Raw genomic sequence first — 15,325 nt, 5'->3', positions numbered from 1 at the left:
AGAATTACTTCCCCATCCATTATTCCTTTCCGTTGAAAGTTTTACCTGTAATTTTTCATTGCTGTCTGATGTTAAAACAAGCAGGCGATTGTGATGTGGAAACTACCCACCACTTATAGCCCATCATTCCATTGTTCACCAAGGTGCGAGGACTCTTAACAATTTGTTTGATTGTTTCAAAAAAATACTTCAGTTACTTTAATAACTTTTTAAAAAAATAACACAGCATCAAAGAATTCCATGGGCTGTTCTAACTGCAGGTTTCTGGTTTGATAAAGAGGTGCCATATTGTGTGAGCAACCAGAGATTTTTGGATTCCATGTATAATGCCTCACAAGATATGTTTTAAGAAGATGAGTGTACAAGGGGCTGTTGCATTTTGAGAAACTAAAACGGCAGCTATCTGAAAAGGGTATTCTGATCTTGTATGGACTGATTCCTGATCTGTTTAGATTTTGGCTATTATATGTAACTAAATCCGGAACAGCAATTAGCCTGTATAAACAGCGATGTCCTCAGAAGTCATTGTTCCTTTCAATGTGTTGGCCGTAGGAGTCACAATGTCATAGAGATAGGCAGCACAGTTAACTGTGATGTGACCTCTGTTATTCATTTGTTAAGTAATTGTGTGTTAATGACTTACTAATCACCTGCTCAATGAGTCCGATTTTGTTTACATCTATTCAGTGACCATGTAGCCAATATTTAAGCTGTGATTTTGTAACTAATAACTAGTTGTTAGGGTATGGCTTTTTGTGGGATTTCTTGATGGCTTGCCTGAAATGCTGGGTGAATGCCTTGCTCCCAGGTTTCTGCTGCTAACTACTGTAACCAGCCACTAGGAACTTTGTAATACTGTGCCAATCCTGCTGATTTTCCCCACTTTGCTGCAGGGAAGTGATCCATACAGCCCCTGATAGCATTCATAGAATTTGGAACTGACCACATAACCACAGCCCAGCCTTCCTCAGCACAGCCCTTCAGAGTTGCCTCACACTTTGCAAACCAGCAGCAGAATTGACTTTGAGAGCGGGGGATTAAAAATACTTCAAATTTCAGTTTCTAGCTTCCAAAGCTGTAATACTGAGTTCTGAGTGAGGGGGCTCACAGTCAATTTACTCAATGATGTAACAAAAGACTTCTGCTTGCAACCACTGATAGAGTTAACACACTTTATATGCAAAGGCTCATTGAGTGAGAAGTGCTGAAAACAGGGAGGGACCCTCTTCTAACTCTTCCTCATAAGCTGCTGGTCAGCTACTGTCCATTCCAATTGTATTTTTTCACCTGTATTTTCTTTCTTTCTTGGAATAGAAGCAAACATCATTCGGGAATGAAACAGAATGTATTAGGCTAAGCATCATCAATTCTGAGCTCAAGGGACTGAAACAAAGTGGGCAAATCTCACTTATTCATAAATTTGCTCATTAGTGTATTTAAACAGGAGCACAACTAACAGCAGAATGTGGGCCTTTGTTTTGGAAGAAAAACAAGTGAGCTGTGTATTTAAGCTTTTCCTTTATTAATTACATTGCACAAAGAACAGGGTACATCTACTTCAGTGATTATTTTATCACCTAACAACCAGTACTAGCCCATTCACTATTTTTCTATTGCCGGCTTGGAAAGTACAGCATTCTGATTGGTTCGGTACTATATTTTCAACCTTTCTCCTTTAGACTTTGGGAGATCAGCATTCATGCATAAGGAAGGTGATTGGTTGATGCACTGTCACATGCTCCAACACCTTGTAAGGCTGTGTTCTAAATATGACTAGCAGCGTCAGAATTGAAGAAGGGTCATGCGGACTCGAAATGTTAACTCTGTTTCTCTCTCCACAGATGCTGCCAGACCTGCTGAGCTTTTCCAGCATTTTCTGTTTTTGTTTCAGATTTCCAGCATCCGCAGTATTTTGCTTTTATCTTTGTTCTCAATAAGTATGTTCTCACTGAATAAGTGGCTCCATTTCATGAGCTAGAACAGGTGTAGAGGCGATGGGCCAATGACCTCCTCTGCTACAATTTCTATTCTAAGGAAGAACCATCTAAAGCTGTAACAATCAAACAGGCAGATCAGTGACGGACTGCTCTGTTATTTGAGACTTATGCCTGTACACATTTGCTTGTCACTTTTTAACTATCTGTCTTACAGAGAAACCTCTCTCCTGGCAGAGGTTTCAAAATGACTTGAGGTTCTTTTGAGCGAAGGCTTTTGACATTTTTGCCCCCCACGATCACGTCTCTGCCCGCACCCCCCAACCCACTCCGTATTCATCAGTCCCCTTTAATTGGAACTAAATTTCAATTACAAGCAATTTTTAAGCCCTACAACTAATATCGCCCCAGCACCCATCCAGATGGCGCCTTAAATATAATCGTGACCTGTTTGCACAAAAGCACGTGCTATTGTTAGTGAAAAGGTTGGCCCAAGGAGAGAGTTAAAAAACCCACTTTGTACTTCTGGCAACTCTTCACTTCCAATTATCACAGGAAAATGTGCTCAATTCAGGCTCAGCTTGGTGTCGTGCCACTTCCCACGTAGAAAAAAAGAGGATGTCCTGTATTTTCTGTCACAACGCAGTTAGAATAGAATGACATATAATGCAATTTAAAATCTATTATTCCCTATCATATGATGCACGCTATTTAGAAACAATTGACGTGTTCAGTTTTATAGTGTCACAAATACCAGACACATACGATTAATTTCATTTGATACAAAATGAAAAAGATTAAAATAGAGAAAACCAATGCCTTGTAGTCATAATGGGTTTGTGTTCTGTTGCAAGCTTTTCATCACAAGCTACTTAAAAGGGATGGTGAAGAAAAGTTAGGAATTTTGAATTCAGCCACAAAGATGCACACAAATTCTGTCCTCAGTCTGTGTGAGTAACCTGATGTTATCTGGGGCAAGCACAGGGGTGCCACCACTGGGTTAAGAAGGGAAGAATAATCAGCCAGCTCTTATCACTATCCATTGAATCCTGCTGCAAAATATGGATGTCAGGAGGATGGACTTCAACTGATTTCTGCCATGGTAAAATAGTTACTTCACACTAGGGTTACACATTAAGAATGGCTTTGGTGAGATAATGGAGGGCTGGCAGCACCTATACCTGTGCCGCATCTGCAGCTTCAGGTGGAGAAGAAAGCAAAGAAAAGGAAACACCATATTTCCTGTGAATTATCAAAACAACAAGCTTGTACTATGGCTATCAATCACCTTGGGGTTAGTTGTATTATATGGAGCAGGTTATTGCAAAGTTTGTTTATTCAAACTATTGTGATAGACTTCACTCTAAAGACAAAATATCAAGGTACAAATGAAATTCTCAGTTACTATTGTTTAGAACATCTACACCTACATATTGAATCATATTGCCCGTGAAGTAGCAACTCCAATTCTAAACTATAAACCAACAGTTTTTCCATAAACCTTAATTTCCATAACCTTTAACTGAATTTTCTTAGTAATAGGATGGTATATTTTGGGCAATAGGTTTTGGAAGGTTTGGCAGTGATTTAATTCTCCTGTGACAAGTACAAACATCCTTTGCCATCCTTCCAGATGACCACCAGAAATTTCTCCTTTAACGATTGAGGCGATTATCCCATGATAAGTACAACTGCCCTTCCCCTTCCTGCAAATTCCTCCTCTCTTTACCTTCTCTATCCTTCCTGGAATGCCATGAATTAGATCTGATGATGTTCTCCTAAAGGATTTTCTAGATCATGAAACTCCATAATGTATGGTGATTAAGGAAGGACCAAAGTTCTTCTCTCTTGCCAATTCCTAATTTCTTCAACTCAGACTTCCCCATCTGACTTTCTCTAGATCCTATCTCTTCCTTAACTATACCTGTCCTTCTAACGGACTTAAATTAAACTAACCTCTTACCCTTGGAGTTCGCTCATCAGAGAAAGTGTAATCATATTCGGGTCCCTTTTTTAAGAGGAGAATGTGTAGCAGAGCCAGAGGATGCAGTTAAATATTTGCAGGTTAATTTAGATCAGTTACACAATTAGGTAAACAGCAAGTGAAAATTAATACTCATAGTTCGTAAAATGAAAAACATTCCAAGCTACGTGAAAAATGGCAACAGATGATGAAAGAAATAGACTTAGCACAGGGACACTGAAATGGATCTGGGAGTGATGTTGAATCCATCACTTGCAATGTTGTTACAATATACAGAGGTAATTAAAAGTACAGAATGATGGGACACGCACTGGAGTATAATTCTATATAAAATTACATGGAAATTCATTGCACAGTAACATTTCTATTTGGATTGTCCATCTGGTTGGAGACAGCAGGCAGAATTTAGGCCATGCCCCCCCAAGCCCCAGAGAGTTCCAAGGTGAGGGGAGGCCATGTGATCAGGTGGGAGTGTGCGGGGTGGAGATCCAGCTGCCCTCCTGCTTTTCTCCAACTAAGTTGGGGCGGGAAGGCTTGCAGGCAGCTTTCCTGCCCGGAGGCCAATTGGGGCCCTAAAGTGACCACTTAAGGGCCTCATCCTACCATGCTACCTAGTATTCAACCAGCAGCAGGCGAAGGACTCACCTTCTGGGGAGGAGATGGAGGTGGGGGGGTGGGGGGAGGGAGCGGGGTGCATCTAGCAACACTGTCAGGTTTGCCAGTAGCCAGCTGGGGGGGAATGGTTGGGGGTGGGGGTTCAATCATTCACAGGCACTCTGTGCTCGATGGAGGCACTCAGCATTAGGAAGGGGGTGGCTGCTCACTGAGTGTCAACCTCCTGCCCTTTCTTCTAAGCTCCCTCCTCCCACGAGCTATTGATCCGCATTCCCAACCTCCTACCTGCCATCACTCCCCTCTAGCTTGGGGTCCCTCAGGTGCATTACTGGCACCACTACCAGTGTCGTTGCCTGTAATGGAGAAGTGCTGGCCTCTGATTGGCCAGCAGCTTTTGGGAGGTCAGGATTTCTATCCCTGGGTCTTAGATCCCAAGAAAGGCCCAACGCTGGCCGCTTAAGTGCCTGATGGGCACTTAATTCTGTAGGGCCACCGCATGGAGGTGATACGGGGCTCCTGCCCGTTCTGCAACTGGCGGGTGAGACCCCATCGTCAACAATAAATCGCAGCCAGTATTACAGTTTAATGGCTGAATGGCCTGTATAGATAAAACTTAAAACTTGCTTTTGTATAAGCAGATAACTCTGTGCACCAACTTTCAAGATAAGTTAATTTGGTTCATTATCTTTTCCTCATTCCTGCAGCAAGGATTACTTCAGTATATCGAGCTGCTTATTATATCTTTGTATATGTATATATCAACTTATTTATTAATCTTCCTATTGGTAAGTACGTTCAACACTTTCTGGAGATATACTCTATTAGAAACATTTAAATAGTTATGCAGTAAAGGGAAAATTAAATTGTGCATAAATCACGTCACATAATTGTGCAGGTCTTCCCAGGATATTCCGGAGCATGAACCTTATTTTCAGTGCCGTATACAAAGTAGGTGTGATCTTTTCCTTTCCACTGGAAGTGCACTTCGGTGACAGGAATGAGTTCAATTGAATGGCGCTGTCAAAGGGAGGAAATAAATCTGTTAGAGTTACAGTGAGATGGGAATATGTAATGAAATAGACATATTTTGTGCAGTGAATGGTTCTAGATCTGGAATACAGTGCCTGACAGTGTGGTGGAGGCACATAAAAGGGAATTGGATAACTATCCGAAAGAAAAGGTTTGCAGGGTTATGGGGAAAAGGCAGGAGAGTGGGGCTAGCTGAGTTGCTCTTGCAGAGAGCCAGCACAGACACAACCAGCTGAATGGCCTCCTTCTGTGCTCTAACCATCCTACAATTCTATGAGAAGTAATCAGTTAATTGGGATGAAGGCTGGACATAATCTGAACAAATGGTGAGAGCCAAAGTGACAACTAAGGGTCCTCAGGAACCTCTGAGGGCTCAGGCAGTAGTCCCACAAAGATGATTATGTGGAAATTACACAATGCCTTTTTAATGTCCCCAGTGGTCTAATACAGCACTTAGTGCCGTATTAAAGTGCACAGAACGGGAAGGTCTCAGGTTTGATCTCTGCTCAGTAAGAAATTAACTTGTTGTGATGATGTACATATACCTTTAAGGGCCTATTTCTTAACCTGCTGTTGATCACTACCACCAAGACAGAATGTGACGTAGTAGTCCCATGACTCTGAACTCAGTCTACAGCAGCAGCAGTTGAGGTCAGATTGACATTGTATGTGTATAGTCTTATCTTCAAATAAAGAATCCAGATTATTCTTTTACCAATCCTTGTCGTATGATTGGTACATTTTCGTCAAACAGAAGAACGCAACAAACTGATCTCAGGTAGACCATAAGACCATAAGATGTAGGAGCCGAAGTAGACCAATCAGCCCATCGAGCCCTACTCCACCATTCAATGAGATCATGGCTGATCTGATAATCCTCAACTCCACTTTCCTGCCTTTTCCCCATAATCCTTATTGATGAAGCAGGAGCAACAGAAGTAACACCTGAAGTTAGCATCCCTCAGCTGAAGGGTGGGATGGGGTGCAGAAACATCAGGTAGGATTCCTTTTGTAGAACACATTCAAGTAACCTCTGCTGGAAAGGTGTATGTGTGGAGACTTGATGAAAATATGGGGGTCAAGCAGTCAGCCGTTACCTTCAGTCAATGTCCACACATGGGAATTGGCCACTCTGAAGCTCTGTTGCTTTGTTAAAGACACAATGTTAATGTAGATTAGTGGGATCCCCAACAATGGAGTCCTCTTCAGTATCCCTGGCACTGGAATTGCTCCACAGTCCAAGTCAGTAACTTCAGGTAAGGAAGAAGAGCAAAGTGGGGGTGGGAGGGGAGGCATTAAAAGGAGGTAAATGAGTCCGTGTAGTAAGATGGTTTTAATCATTCTGAGATGAGCCATTCTAAAACATGATGAATGTTCATGTGCTACATACCGCTGTCAGGGAATGGTGGATCCAGCTGAGCTCTGATATAAAGTTAACTACTCATACAAATAATATTTTCCATTAGGATACTTTAGTCCAATGATTTTTATTAAGCTTTTATGCTGGACCTATAGGAAACAAGGAATGTAATTTCCTTGATTTAATTTCCCCAATGGGCAGGATTTGGTTCCGAGAGAGTGGTTTAAATTTTGGCATCGAGCAACTTGATCAGTCAGGAACAAAAACAAAAATTGTGGGAAAAACTCAGCAGGTCTGACAGCATATGTGGAGAGAAAGACAGGGTTAACGTTTCGAGTCCGTATGACTCTTCTTCAGAACTTAAGAGAAGTAAAAATGTGGTGAAATATATACTGTTTAAGGGGGGTGGGACAGATGAAGCTGGATTGAAGGCCAGTGATAGGTGGAGGCAAAGGACAGATTGCAAAAGATGTCATAAACAAAAGGTCAAAAGGGTGCAAGCATGACCCAGGCCTCCCTGTTGCTTGCCATTTCAACACACCACCCTGCTCTCATGCCCAAATGTCTGCCCTTGGCCTGCTGCAATGTTCCAGTGAAGCTCAACGCAAACTGGAGGAACAGCACCTCATCTTCCGATTAGGCACTTTACAGTCTTCTGGACTTAACATTGAGTTCAACAACTTCAGACCATGAACTCTCTCTTCCATTGTCACCCCTTTTTGATCCCCTTTTTTCAAATATTTATTTTAAAAATTTTTATATTTATACATTTTTTTCCTACCTATTTCTATTATTATTATTTTAAAAATGTATTTCCATTCATTGTTTTATCCCCACCTTTTAGCCTATTTTGATCTTTTTCCCCACGCCCTCCCCATCTCCCACCCCACCCCCACTAGGGCCATCTGTCACTGGCTCATCCTGCTTTCTATTCTTAATGTCTCCATTAGCACCTCCTTTAGCCAGTATCACCACCATCAACACCCCTTCGGCCTTATGTTTATGACATCTTTTGCAATCTCTCCTTTGCCTTCACCTATCACTGGCCTTCTATCCAGCTTCACCCCCCACTAAACAGTATATATTTCACCACATTTTTACTTCTCTTTAGTTCTGAAGAAGAGTCATACGGACTCGAAACTGTCTTTCTCTTCACAGATGCTGTCAGACCTGCTGAGTTTTTCCAGCAATTTTTGTTTCAGATTTCCTGCATCCGCAGTATTTTGCTTTTATTTGATTAGTTAGGACCCTGGATAAAGCTTCTGCCAAAGTAGGTGGGGGCCAACTTAACATATGTTTAGCATCATAACTTATTCTTACCCTTGCTACAGAAAGAGCCCCGCTGGCGGGAGGAGCTGTCTAGCCAGAAGAGCCTGGCTGTCGATGGGTAGCTGGGCAGGAGCCAGGCGGGCAGAGCATATATTTAATCAGGCAGTACCATCAAGACCAGCAGGCTCTGTACCTCCACTTGCCCAATTGTTCTATGCTCACTATTGGGCTCCCTTGCACCAATATCAGAAATAAGTGCCTTACAATTCAACATGACTACAAACTGCTTCTGCCATATGTATATCAAACTAGTTGTAAAAATTGTAGAGTTTAAATCATTTAATTACTAGCTCTCTTGATTAGAAGACTCAATATCAGCTCTCGGGAACACATTTCTGCATGATGTTACATGGAGCTTCAAATATTGACAAGGGCTCAGTTATATATTTTGTTCAACCTACTATGAGAGACAATGAATCCCGTTGTTTCCAAATAAATGGTTGAGATTTTGCCAAAGGTTGTCAGTATGCACGTTGTTTAGCAATGACATCACATACATACACGAATAATCTTTCTCTAGTGATATTGTGCTGTCACACTGTCATGTCGCTACCAATGTTCCCTCTCATGTCTGTTTGTTGTGCACAGCCGACTTGTTGCACTGCATAAAAGCAAAATACTACGGATGCAGACTCTGAAGAAGAGTCATACAGACTTGAAACATTACCTCTGTTTTTTTTCTCTCCACAAATACTGGTAGACCTGCTGAGTTTTTCCAGCATTTTCTGTTGTTGCACTGCATGGTGCCTTTAAGGTTGATGCATGTTGCTTGTATGCGGCCTCCTGTTTGTTTCCTACATGGCACATTCCTGATTGCTGCACTGCTGTGCACTTGTGCAGCTTAGAGCGACTGTTGGCCACTATGTAACCTTTTTTGGTTACTCACTGAACATGCGTTTTGGGTAGCAGCCGCCTGTGCTGTTTCACAGGCGAACCTACTGCACTATCCACAGCTAAACCCTGGAGAGTGGCACAATTCGCTTGTTTTCCAAAGACTCAGGCTGCAGTGTAAAACAGCTGTTAGGTGGCTCCATCTTCCTGCTCACGTTTCCCCTCATTTTAATCAGAAAGTTCTGTTCTGACAAAAGGACATTGATCTGAAACATTGGGCGGAATCTTCTGCTCTTGCTGGCACTGAGTTTGGAGGCAGGAAGGGCATATATTCACATGGGATGGTGCTGTACCGGAAACCCGCCACCTCCGCCTGAATTAAGTTCTGGATGGGAAAGCCCGAGATCAACCTTCCCATCCTGTCGCCAATTGTGGCCGTTAAGTGGCCAATTAATGACCATTTAAAGACCCTATCCTGCCACTGCTGGTATTAACCCAGCTGCAGGCGTGCCTGTTGCCATGTGGCATGCAGGACAGGTAAACCTGTGTGGGCTGCTTGTCATCTCTAGTTGGTGGTGAGGGAGGGGTGGGCAGGAGATCTCTTTATCAAAGGCACTTATTGCCTGATCGAGAGACTGGGCATCAGGAAGTGGGGGAGCCCGTCGAGAGCCACTGCCACCCCACAGTCCTTACTGGTGAACCCCTCTCCCCGCTACCCCACCCCGTGAAACCACCCCCACCCCCCCCATTACTTACACGTGGCCCGGGACACTACACGATCTTAGGATTCCAGTGCCTGTCGCTCTGTCAGCCTCCACAACCTCCCTTGTGGTGTGGTTGAGCACAAGAGCTGCCGACCTCTGATTGGCCGGCAGCTCTCGTTAGGTGAAACTTCCACCCGCCACCCCCCCCCCACCCCCCGCCCTCCACCCCCCCCCACCCCCACCCCACCCCACCAACCCTCGGGGCTTGATTCTGGGGGAAGGCCCCCCAGTGGCCTTGCCACTGCTTGATTGGCTTGTGGTTCAGTGGGCCTTACTGTAAATTGGCAGCGTGGGTCTTTCGCCGGCTCTCCAGCCGGCAAACGAGGCCCCCCGACACATCAACAAGATTCTGCCCATTAACTCTGTTTCTCTCTCCAGATGCTGCCACACCTACTGAGTATTTCCAGCACTTTCTGTTTCCAGCATTCGCAATAATTTGCTTTTCTCCTCACCTGTTGGATTATACGTGAGCTTTTGCCAAACTGAGCCCAGTGTTCCTGGATCCCCTGTTGGGATGCCTGCTTAATCCGAGACTCTGGGAAGTTCATTACAGGATACACCTAGGAAGCAGGAAGGAAATGTGGCATTGGGATAAGATATGAGCTAAAATGTAAATATTCAGTCACAGAGTAAACTGAGGGAACAAGGTAAAATTGCTAAAGGAATATGAAGGACTCTACAAACTATGCAGTGCCTTAGAGTTTAGGCAAAAATAACTTCTGCAGGTGATTTCTTGTACATTGAAGGACAACTTACAGTGGGCGCACTCAACTAACTGTCTCCATGACCTAGCACCCCATGAGAAAAGAATTTGCAATAAGCCAACAGGGCTTTGTAGGTTGGGTTGCGGGGGTTGGGAGGGGGGTGCATGCAGTGGGGTTCGATTTGGACTTTGGGCGATCACACAATCGGCCACCCATTCTCACAGCAAAGCGGTCCCCATGATTTTGAGGTCCCGCCCTCTGTTAAGTTTGGCAGGCATGCTGAAGGATGCCAAACAACAAAAGGTAAGTTGCAAACATGGAGAAGGGGGCCTTCCAGGATGACAATGCCCCAAATCATTTTTGTGAATTCTGATGTTCCTCTCCTGTTCCTGCAAGGCCCACAAAAAATAATTTAACTCACCTTTGCAGCCATATTTGGTTCCATCACCCATGGGACTGGTCAGAATGTCCAGGGCAAAGATTTGGATCCGCTCTGACTGAAAGGCAGTAAGGGCCTTATTTACAACAATAAGATTCCAATTTTCAAATTAACAGGAGAGTATTGCCCGGAACAAGTAGGTATTTAGGACAGCTGGTCATGGGGTCCCTTTCAAAACGGACCCGGCTGCACTACCATTGTTAAAGAGGCAGAATGGCCTCTGACCCCATTTTGAGGTCATTACCATCAGGTAAAGGCAGTAAAAATCACCCCATAACAAGTCTTTCGGTCTCATGTCTAACAAATCCCCTACCTGAATCTGTTGATCACTGAAGAGCTGCTGCCCATTGACTTTGCTGAGGACCTGTGTCGGAAATCCACATTGCTGTTCAACAACTTGTTCAAATTTGTTGTTTTCCCTGTTTAAGAAGCAGAGGGACAAGGGCAATCCTTTCATTAGAAATGCATCTTACTCTTAAATTCCCTTTTCCAAAATCTGAAATGCATTTCACTTGGTACCTCAGGAAAACTATATAAAGTTTTGTTCTAATTAAATATCTATCTATATATTGAAGAGGTACATTTTACAGAGCCCCATTCATGGTGTGGAGCCTTGATAGTTGGGCAAAGAGGTTGCAGAATCAATCATATACCAATCGTGTTACAGCCATTTCTCTTACACACGTCCCTATGTAGGGTGGTTCCAGTCTGGACGCAGTGTCTTGCAGTGCAACTCTTAAGAGTCTAGCAAGTTTGTCCTACCTCAAAGTGCCACTCTTGAAAATGTCACTTGACAACAACAACAACAACGACCTGTGTTTATATGTTACCTTTAACACAGTAAAACATCCCAAGGCACTTCACAGGAGCATTGTGAAATAACGTTTGACATTGAGTCACATAAGGCGATGTGAGGTCCGATAATCAAAGGCTTGATCAAAAAGGTGGGTTTGAAGGAACGTCTTAAAGGAGGAAAGAGAGATAGAGAGGCTGAGAGGTTTAGGGTGGGAATTCCTGAACTTAGGGCCTAAGCAACTGAAGGCACAGCCACCAATGGTGGAGCGATTGAAACCGGGGATGATCAAGAGGCCAGAATTAGAGGAGCGTAGATATCTTGGAGGGTTGTGGGGCTGGAGAGGATTACATAGGTAGGGAGGGATGAGGCCAAGGGGAAATTTGAAAAAAAGATTGAGAATTTTAAAATTGAGGCATTGCTTAACCAGGAGCCAGTTAATAATGAGCACTGGGGTAGTGGGTGAATGGGAATTTGTGTGAGCAAGGGACTGGGCAGCAGATCTTTGAATGACCTCAAATTTACGGAGGGAGGAGACTGGCCAGGGTGCATTGGAATAGTTGAGTATAGAGGCAACAAAAGCGTGGATAAGGGTTTCTGAACAGATGAGCTGAGGCGGTGTGGTCTTGGGCAATGTTATGGAGGTGGAATAGGTGGTCTCGCTGGTCCAGATATATAGTCAGAAGCTCATCTCGGGATCAGGTATGACAACAGCGTTGCAAACATTCTGGTTCAGTCTCAGACAGTTGCTTGGGAGAGGGATGGAGTTGGTAGCCTGGGAACAGAGTTTGTAGCAGGGTCCGAAGACAATGGCTTCAGTCTTCCCAATATTTAATTAGAAGAAATTTCTGCTCATCCAGTACTGGGTGTCAGATAAGAAGTTTGGCAATTTAGAGGCAGGCATGAGAGGTGGGGGTGAAATAGAGTTGTGTGTTGTCAGTGTACATGTGGGAACGGACGTGTTTTCAGTTAATATTGACGAGGGGCAGCATGTAGATGAGAAATAGGCCAAGGATAGATGCTTGGGGGATATCAGAGATAGTGGTGTGGGAGCAGGAAGAGAAGCCACACAAGGAAAGTGTATGTTACACATTCACCTGACTGACTGAAATAATAATGAAACTACATCATGTCACAATTGAGCAACCTGAAGAAAAAAATATCTAAACGATTGAAAGTCACTCATTTTCTGCAGTTTGCTGCTCGCTATGTTAAGGAACCACTGATTTACAAGCAGCTGCCAGTCTAGGCAAATTGAAAACAGAGTGGAACCTGAAATAAAAGTAGAAAATGCCGGAAAAACTCAGCAGGTCTGGCAGAAAACGTTAACTCTGTTTCTCGTTCCGCAGAAGCTGCCAGGCCTGCTGAGTCCTGTTCTCCTTTCCGATTTCCAGCATCTGCAGTATTTGGCTTTTATCAGAGTGGAGCTTGATCCTGGCCTCTCCAAACATCCAAACATGCAGATAAAAGCAAAATACTGCGGATGCTGGAAATCTAGAACAAAAACAAAAATACCTGGAAAAACTCAGCAGGTCTGACAGCATCTATCCAGCATCCGCAGTAGTTTTTTGTTTTTATCTCTGCGGAGAGGGATATAGTTGACGTTTACGGACTCAAAACGTCAACTGTATCCCTCTCCGCAGAGATAAAAACAAAAAACTACCGCGGATGCTGGATAGATGCTGTCAGACCTGCTGAGTTTTTCCAGGTATTTTTGTTTTTGATCCAAACATGTACATTTCCAGCAGCGGGTGCTGGAGAGCAACCAGGAGAATGAGAAGGCAAGCACTGTGGTCAACCGTTGTGCTACCAGCATAATTCTAACCTCACTTGTCAGCTTGGCAAGATGCTCTCCGGGTAAGCTTCCTGAGAGCTTGGCGTTTGGGTAGGGGGGAGCCAAATTTAAATATTGAAAATATGCGCATAGTTTTAATTGCCTCTGGTTCAAATCTTGTCACCTTTGATATAGCAAAAGCATTTGAAATTTTGATATGATGTGCAGCATGGCTAGTAAATATGGCAGACTGAACAATGCAACTTCTACTTAAGAAACAGAAACCAAAACAGAACTCACCATTTCACTGTCAACTGAATGTAGAAAAACAACTGGCCTTGGCCCTGGCATTCATTGCACTCCTGACAGCCATATCCAGAGCAGTGTTTACAACTGAGGGAAAAGTCAGAAACTTGTCATGTATTTGCTCTTGCGCTGGTTTTTTAGCACGAATCGCTGGATATTGGCATTACCGAAGCAAAAGATCACAACATTTTAAGCGCAAATTGTGTGCAATGCGGTTTGAGTTTTCCCCAATATTGTACGCTAGTTTTGATAACAATGCACCAGAAGCAAGCCTCACTCACAAAACAGGCCATGTTCACAGGAGCTTGTGCCTGTTTGCAGGCTTTCGAGGAGGAGCCTGAACTTAAGCTGGATCTTTTGGGCACAAGGACACCAATAAGTATATTTTGAAAGGTTAGATATGCTTTTTAAAAAAACTTACGAAGGGATAGACTACTGTAACCCTATATAACTAGAAAATAGCTTTGTATAACTTCTTGAAAGTTGTATTCAGTAACTCAGTTGGATTACCCACAGGTAATGGATTTAAAATGCTTATTTTTGGTGCTGAACTCTCTTTCAGCTGGATTAATCAAACTGCACCAAGTTACCACTTTTAAATACGACAAGGAATTTTTTTTTTAAAAGCAAATTTTTTTTTGGAGAAGTGACATTTTAAAACGTTGCCTGGTTGTGCTGATTCATAGTGGATCTTGTGCTCAGAGATAAGCAAATCAGCAGAAACTCAGGGCGGGGAGGGACGCTTTTCAAATCCAATACCATTTGCGTTCGAATTGCTGACTGTGCCCAAGGTAGAAATCTACCCCTTAGCCTACATCACATCTGGTGACTTCCAAAGGTCTGCTTCACAAGAGATTATGCCATCTGATGGCTCCTGTGTCTAACAAACAAGTAATGGCCAAATGCAAAGTGCTACAAAGTATTTACGGCGGTCATTTCATCCAACAAATCCCATGAAAAAGTTTATGCTCCACAGGATCCTCCTCTCACATGTCTTTATTGAACCATGTCAACATATCTTTCTTTTTCTTTTTCCCTCTCTCATCTGTTTATCTAGCTTACCCTCAAATGCACCTGTGCTACTCACCCCAGCCGCTCCCTGTGATAGTGAGTTCCAATTTTTAACTACTCTCTGGGAAAAGAAGTGTCTCCTGAATTCCCTATTGGGTTTATTAGGGATTATATTATATTTATGGCCACTGTAGTATAAGGGTATCCTGGCATAGCAAAGTTTAATGTGGAACTGGGAAACAGTACCGCCCTCAGTGTGATGTAAAGAGACACATGACCTGAGACTAGGCTGAGTTGTGGTCTGGACAGAGACCTGTGCAAAAACATGCATGGAGTTAGCTCATAGCTTGGGCTATACCCTATATATATGTACAGTTATGTGTTCTCAATAAACACTTAATGTTCAACCATACAAGACTCAGAACCTCTTTGTGACACCTACTGAACATGCA

General features: G+C 43.3%; 1 protein-coding gene across 2 annotated transcripts in view; it reads right to left on the bottom strand.

Annotated features, from left to right (window-relative positions):
* Positions 1–1,506: 1,506 nt before the first annotated feature.
* Positions 1,507–15,325, bottom strand: part of LOC144681795 (protein SSUH2 homolog) — a 66,463-nt gene continuing 52,644 nt past the window's right edge. For both annotated transcript variants that reach the window (XM_078543802.1, XM_078543803.1), the window contains exons 9-12: positions 13,857–13,949; positions 11,303–11,408; positions 10,299–10,406; positions 1,507–5,550 (exon numbers count right to left, since the gene is read on the bottom strand). In XM_078543802.1, the coding sequence (XP_078399928.1) occupies positions 5,413–5,550; positions 10,299–10,406; positions 11,303–11,408; positions 13,857–13,949 (445 nt within the window). In that variant the 3' untranslated portion in view covers positions 1,507–5,412. The remainder of the gene's footprint in view (positions 5,551–10,298; positions 10,407–11,302; positions 11,409–13,856; positions 13,950–15,325) is intronic.

Source organism: Cetorhinus maximus, chromosome 6 (assembly GCF_964194155.1).
Source record: "Cetorhinus maximus chromosome 6, sCetMax3.hap1.1, whole genome shotgun sequence".
NCBI lineage: Eukaryota > Metazoa > Chordata > Chondrichthyes > Lamniformes > Cetorhinidae > Cetorhinus > Cetorhinus maximus.
This window is presented reverse-complemented; position numbering and strand designations above follow the sequence as displayed.